The following is a 7,485-nucleotide window of genomic DNA, read 5'->3' as shown; positions in this document are numbered from 1 at the left end:
GTGACGTCACAATGGTTTTTGCGTTAGCACGATGAAGTAAAATAAAGTGGAGTCCTATATAAAACAGTGTAAAAAATTGGTTGTGAAGTATTAAACATGGGATAAAAAGAATCTCCCATGATTTGTAGTTGAATATGACTTTTATCCAACTCGTTGTGTGTTTTTATCCCCTCGCCAAGGCTCGGGGATAAAAAACACACAACTCGTTGGATAAAAATCATATCCAACTACAAATCATGGGAGATCCTATATATCTCATGAACTCACTCGGAGAGTTATGAATATCTACATGATGTCAAAAGATTATTTAATTTTATTTATTTATTCTTTAATTATGATAGTGAAAAAGATGAAGATAACGAACAGTGATCGCTCACCAAAAAAAAAAAATCTATAAACAATAAAAATCTATAAACAATAAAAATCTATAAACAATAATAATCTATAAACAATAAAAATCTGTGAAAAGGGCATAGAACATGAACCCCTGGAAATTCCAGAGGTGGGATCAGGTGTCTAGGAGGAGTAAGCATACCCTATTGACAGTTGAATATTGATACCGGTATTTGACTAAACATCAGACAGATAACAGAAATATATGGCCAATTGCGTTAATTAAAAACCAGAAACCATGATGTACATGAGCTACAATGTTTTACAACTTCATACTTATGCGCACTCCTGAATATGCAAGTGTTTCTACATAAATCTCATTTCTTAATTATCGTTGAGCCCTTAAATGTACATGAAAGTAAAAGTTTAAACACTCAGAAAGATTAAACTTTTCTACGTGGCTTGCAACAATGATGTTATCTTTGTTATTTTTTAAAAATGCATGTTACTCAGTCCATTTAAAGTGTGACTGTAGTAACAAACTGAAACTGGGATAGCAAATGATATGGGTAACATATTCTGACTCTTGAAATAAGGGATAAGCATTCATGAAAAACTGGAAGACAAGACAAGATCTCTTAAAGAGAAATGATCAGGTACGGAAATAATTTATTAAGAAATCGAAGTATGTCGATATAATTTATGTGTTCATTTACATTTTCAACACTGAAATACCGTAATTAAGCTGTAGAATTAAATTGATATTTTCAGAAAATACGTTATTTTCACAATGTGAAAATTAACAACTGGAACACTTGTAGGTGAAACGCATGGTACCACTGGCAGCACAAGTTCGGATAACCAAAAGAAAATGTAATAAAATCGGAAAGTTCAATGTTTGTAGATGGACATGGACTTTATAACACTAGTGAGACCGACTTTTCACTTCGAACTTGAAATAGTCCTGTCCCACGAATAAAATAACTTCCATATCTAACTAAAAAACATTGAATATCCTCTGTGTATAATAAACTCAAAACTTGTGAATTTTTGTATATTAGATCAAACTTTGTATTGTTTTACAGAGCTGTAAGGAATGAACAACCACATGTAAGAAGACGAATACAGGATAGCCCCGAGTCCATGACAAATCATATTCCACTGACTAACAAACTCACAAACAAGTCCTTTTTTTAAAAAAAATTGTATTGACTTTGATAGGGACCGATTTTATTTCAATTATTAGTTCCAGTTGTCTTTAATTTTGCAATCTCATTTCAATTTTCCTTTGAAATACGATTGTTTAATATTTTATAAGTCATTAGATATTTTTCAATTTTCTCCTAAAAATGTGCACAAAATAATCATATAAAATAATTAAAAGCTATTTTTTGCTCCTACAATGATGAAGTCGAGTTTTAAAGTTCTAGGAACAAAATTTTGGTATTCCTCTCTAACCTTACCGAATGCTTTTTAAATATGAGTCCACAACAAGAACAAAATCCCGTGAATGAAAAAAAAAAATAAAATGTAAATACAAAGAATCAATCACACAGTTAACACAAGTGTTTTGCTAGTAATATACAGTAAATGAGAGGCTTGTACACATTCCAAATATTACATTTTGACAGGGAAAAATCTGGGATAAAATATAAACTATTCCATCAGTTCTAAAAAGCATTACAAGATACTTTTGTACCTTCTCAAAAATAAAACCTGTGTTCCATTGTGCCATTTCCTTAAACGTTTTACATAATGGTGATTTATTTATACCAATATTGAATAACAATTTTCCATGTGCTATTAATCTATGAATTAATTAATAATTAAAAGATTGGAAATAAGTTTTGCTATTACATGAAAAGGAAATAGTTAAGATATCATTCCTGTCTGATTATGTAATACTCCAATTGAAATGTTTTCCCATTGTGTAATACTAGTTGGTGGCTCGATAGATTTTTCTATCAGAGTTTAATAATTGTCCTTGTTTTTGAAATACGACATTTCTTATTTTTTTTTATAGAAAGAGTTAGGGACATACGCAACGTACCTTACCTACTGATAATTTTTCGAGATATTCTTAATTTAAGATTATAGTTCCATCAGATGTTCGTCGACAAAAAATCAGCATGCATTACCGGGGTTTTTGAAAAGATATCAATTGATGAAAATTCTTGTATAATTCAAAGAAAAATCACAAAAATTACTAAACACATATTCTAGATGTTTTGTTTATCCAAACTTGTTTTAGAAGAAGTGTACAACAGCATATATAGACATACAAATGTAGCACACAATTCCTTTAAGTATTGTAACTCTTCAACTCCAGGGAAAAAGACAATAAAGTTCAAACTACGTTGCGTATGTCCTTAATGTATTTCTATCAAATTCCGGCTTTTGTGTTTCTCTTAGTAGAATTCTCCATTCAAATGGTATTGCCATTCCTACCTTCCAAAAAATGACCTTGCTGTTCCAGAAGAGAAAACCTTAAAATATTTATCCCAAAATATTCCCATGTTAATCTTTGATTTCCTACAGTACCCCGGGCGTATGATGTGAGCAATCGTAAATCTACACTATGTCAGACAGGTTTCACACAAGTTCCATCTTTTTTTGACCACTAATTCTTGAGAAGTTTTCATGACAGTCATCCTAAATTGTCGCCTTTTCTTGATTATCTCCGCTTTCAAGAAAGTTTGGGCCTACTTTTTTTAAAAACAAATTTCAGTCCCCTAAACTCAAGGATGTCCTGTACCAAGTTTGGTTTAACTCGGCCTGTGTTTCTGGAGAAGAAGTCGAAAAGGTTATGACACGACAGACGGATGACATTTTTTTTTTGATCAGTAAAGCTCCTCTAGTCTTAAGCTCATGTGAGCTAGAAAACAATTATTTTGAATAATAACAATAGCATATGTAAAAAGTTTAATTAATTATTTACAACTTTGATAGGAATAGTTCTCCGAAGGAAATGGAGGAGGGAGAAGGAGGAAAGGCGCTTACTAATATTGAGGATTTCATGGATTTCTACAGGAGGGTCCCGCGTCCAAATATGATTTTCTCCGTCATTGGGGACTCAGACAATTTGATCCCAAAGCCGTGGCCAAAATCTCGCTTTCAGCAATCCTTGATCTATGCAGCTAAGGCTGCTGGAGGTTCATTTATATTATTGCTTAAACTTCTAACATATGCAATCTACGCTGTTCTGTATTTTTAGTACATTTTCGAACATAACATGGTTGTACATGGTTTGGGTCATTTTGTAGCTAGTTAATATGAAAATGAGCAGCCAAAAGTTAAACTAAACTAAACATTTAAAAGAAAGAATTTCTATTTAATTCTACATTGATATTTAAAGAGTGTTGGATACTAAGCAAAGGAGAGCCCCTGACGGTCTCTAAAATTATCCGTGAAATGATGGAAGAACACATCTACCTAGAAAAGGCTGCCAGTAAATCCCTCCGACTGATATCCGTCCCTTCTAAGCCTGTAGAGGACACAGGTCTTTATTTTGATTTACCAGAGGTCCTAGAAGACGATGGGGACCAAGCCAAGAAGAACCAGGTATTGTCAAAGACATTTTTAAAAGCAGTCTTTTCTAGTTTTGTTTCAAGTCATTATCTTCCTGCATCGTCATATTCATCTGATTCGAAATGCTTTTGAGGTGTTTGTAATGAATAATTTCATTTTTTGTCTCTCATCTGACTTTCATCATCGTTTTAGTGAAAAGATGAATAAATAAAACACAGCTGAAAATTATTCGTTCATCATATACTCTAGGCATAAAGCTTTAAAATTGTCGAATACCAAATGTAATAACTGTATTATAAATACATTTTAAAATTGCAATCTTGTAGTTCGTAAACTAAATTATACATAAAGACAATTAGAACTATGTTCTTGAATACAACCCCTCCACAAAAAAAAAGGAAAATGTTTATAAGGGAGCTGAGATTTTTCACCTCTGTAATCTTCACATATTTGTATTTTTTGTACGTTTTTGAGATCGATCACTGTTAGTTATCTTCGCCTTTTTTATTTAGTTATAAAAATGAATAAACACATTGGTCTGAAAATCAATTATGTTCCTTTGTTTTGAAAATATATACTTTGTATACTAGAGTATTTTTTATGATTCGACAGTCTACTGTACTGACTATACTTAGTTAATACAATTCTTTTATTTTTACTTTTTTTTAATTTATAATTTTTAATCGCCTTTGTATGGGTTTTGTTATCATTTTAGACCCATCAGAATGACAGTAATTTTGTAAATCTCTCTGTCCCTTCCGAAGTTGAAGATTACCTTGAATTCAGGATTAAACTCGAGAGAACTTTGGAGAGACCGACAGATAAAGGTAAAATCCTTATCTGAGTTTAGGTTTGAAATAGTGAACTTAGGAGAGACCGATAGCAAAACGTAACATCTTTACTTGAGTTTAGGTTAAATTAGAGAGGACTTTGTAGAGACCGACTGAGAAAGGTAATATCCTTACTAGAGTTTAGGTTAGAGTTAAAGTGAACTTAGGAGAGACCGACAGACAAAGGTAGAATCTTTACTTGAGGTTAAGTTCAAATTTGAGAGAACTTTGGAGAGACCAATAGATAAGGTAACATCCTTACATCGAGTTATGGTATGTGTTAGAGAAAATTGTGGAGAGACAGTCAGAAAAAAAGTAACATCTTTACCTAAAGTTCAGGTTTTAGGACCCTCTATACACCAGTGCAAAAAGTTTTTTTTCTACATTGACAAAATTATATTGAATAAATTTGTAAATATTGAGCTTTTCAAATTAATTTTCAATATATGGTACGTGGCATTTACCTACAGGAAAAATGTTCAAAGACAATCAAGTATCAATGAACATAAATCACTATTGTTTACTTCCATGGAGAAAATACGTGCAAATAAAGTGTTCAATTAATTTATCTTGGCTATTTAAAATGTTATGAATGCTTGAAGTGATTACAAACTGAGTAATATACTGTAAATTTCAATTTATTGGAATTAAGATCTAAGGGCAGATCACTCTAACTGCAGAAAAATACCATAGAATCAGAACTCTTTACTGTGCAGTGTAGAGAGAGTTCTTAAAGTAGAAATGATTCTTGATTTTTGTTACAGTAATAAAAAATCTGATAGCCCAAAGATTGAGATAATTGTTCAGATATTTTAGTAGTATCATTAATATTTATTTTTAACGTATTCTTCTTGAGAGAAACTATATTATCAAATTTAAGATAATTGTCAACTGTAGTTATATAACGAGCTAAATAGCTATTTAACTCTTGGTTTTAGTTCTAAATTTAATCATTGATCGAATGGAGAATCATTAAATTGAAAAATATTACTATGGTTTATATCAAAAAACACATATTGCTTTTTCATTGCCCTTCGGGTGTAACATTTTCTTCAGATAGATAAGATATTAGATAAGACATCGTGTTGATGTCATATGCATAACTGAATAAACTTGTTATTGTTGGTTTCAGAAAGAAATGCCCTAGTTGTAATTCTAGTGGAAGGAGATTTGTCGACTGTGGATCATGTAAAACTAGCGACTGAGAATGGCATACCTGTCATGTTTGTCAAAGGAACAGGCGGGTTGGCGGATCTGATGTCCATTTCTATGTAATTTATATTTAAAAACACTGTCTTCAGAAAGAAAATCATCTACAAATCATTAAACTTAAATCTAAAAAAATCTTCTAATGAAGTGTATTTCTCATGTTGACATATATATATTTTTACATATTAGAATCAAACATGTTACTTTACATGTAAATCATATAAATCGACTATCTACAGAGAATACTACATGTATATCATGATCGCATTTCACTTTTATTTGTCGAATTAATCTTTAATCAAAATTATAAATGAATAAGATACTACAGATTTCTACTCATGGTGTCCATTCTATTTTAAGTCAATGGCAAATGAAACATAAATCAACCATCCTAAGAAACGTAATCATTTTGAATTTAAAGTGATGCAAAACAACCAAATTGTAAGAGTATGTCAAAATTTGATAAAGACTACTGTAATTATTAATTCATCCAAACGTATTTGTTATTGCTTCATGGAATTTGGAGATAACGAACAGTAATTAATCTCAAAAGTCCATTAAAACAATAGAAATTGGGAGCAAGGCAAAAACGAACCACTTAAAGCATCAGAATTTGGATCAGGTGCCATTGAGGAGTAAACAACCCCTGTCGACCGGTAACAACCGCTGTGTGCTCCTTGACATGATTGGAAGCACGGAAAAATCCGAAGACAATACATGGCCTAACAATTAGTATGAAAAACGTCAGTCATCATTCGACTTAATGATAAATTGTATTTGCTGACAAGGTCATTGCATTATTCATGCAGGTAATACAGGTGTTTCTTAGCCATCAATTTTTAAATACACGTATTATTTTATTCCTACTATTTTCATCCTAAAAGGTTTATTCATATAATTTAATCTTCTCGAAATTTTATGGAAAAAAAGAGAAGACAAGAAAAAAGAGAAAAGAAAAAAAATCACCTACAATAGTTTGGCCCCAAAAATAAGAATGGTATTACAGGATCTCTACTGTTTATGTTTCTGCCATTCAAAGTTTTACAAGGTTAGATCATACAGAAGCAAAACTGATAAATTTACTTTATGCTTCAAATGTCAGATTATTGTAGATAGTATTTGCAAAGTTAAACAATTATTTAATATTTATTTATCAGAAATATTCTATCCGGGCATCAGTCGAAAGACGCAAGCTCTTTAGAATTAAGAACACTGATTCCAACTCTTTTTGGGATACAACTTGGTGACAGAGAGATTGAGGAACTTGAAGATAGTTTGAACGCTATTTCAGAAAGACCTTACCTAGTACGAGAATTGTTTTCAGTCACTTTCTTTGGTCCAGTCCACAGGTCTTTGGATCGCTTAAATCCGACTTACAAAAATTTGGGTGTATGAAAAACATAAAGGTATGGAACTCTTTACATAGGGTACCCACTTTCGCTAATAATATACTTTTAAATCGAATGCTCTAAAGTTTTACTTTCTATTCATATCTATTCATATAAAATTATAATCAATCTACATTTACCAAAGTTCATTCCGAAATTCCATGTACTTCCCGAGATATTGTGAAATCAATTCCAAA

The 7,485-nt window shown here is 31.4% G+C and overlaps 1 protein-coding gene across 1 annotated transcript; it reads left to right on the top strand.

Moving 5' to 3' along the window:
• Window positions 1–3,288: 3,288 nt before the first annotated feature.
• On the top strand, window positions 3,289–5,973 carry LOC133203635 (transient receptor potential cation channel subfamily M member 5-like). The gene is made up of 4 exons (XM_061339410.1): window positions 3,289–3,485; window positions 3,689–3,894; window positions 4,577–4,688; window positions 5,824–5,973. Exons 1-4 carry the CDS (start codon window positions 3,302–3,304, stop codon window positions 5,964–5,966), a joined length of 645 nt encoding a protein of 214 aa, XP_061195394.1. The 5' UTR covers window positions 3,289–3,301; the 3' UTR covers window positions 5,967–5,973.
• Window positions 5,974–7,485: the final 1,512 nt, after the last annotated feature.

The sequence above is a fragment of the Saccostrea echinata genome, unplaced genomic scaffold (assembly GCF_033153115.1).
Source record: "Saccostrea echinata isolate AGI-Se365-2 ecotype Australia unplaced genomic scaffold, CSIRO_AGI_Sech_v1 ptg000051l, whole genome shotgun sequence".
NCBI classification, from domain to species: Eukaryota; Metazoa; Mollusca; class Bivalvia; order Ostreida; family Ostreidae; genus Saccostrea; species Saccostrea echinata.
The sequence above is the reverse complement of the archived record's forward strand: the minus strand, read 5'-3'. Positions and strand labels throughout refer to the sequence as shown.

Bases quoted from the DNA above. Each gene is read 5' to 3' on its own strand.
- LOC133203635 (XM_061339410.1), top strand. From the start codon at position 3,302: ATGGAGGAGGGAGAAGGAGGAAAGGCGCTTACTAATATTGAGGATTTC. The intron at 3,486-3,688 runs GTTCATTTATAT...TGATATTTAAAG, and splicing joins TGCAGCTAAGGCTGCTGGAG to AGTGTTGGATACTAAGCAAA. The intron at 4,689-5,823 runs GTAAAATCCTTA...TGTTGGTTTCAG, and splicing joins GGAGAGACCGACAGATAAAG to AAAGAAATGCCCTAGTTGTA.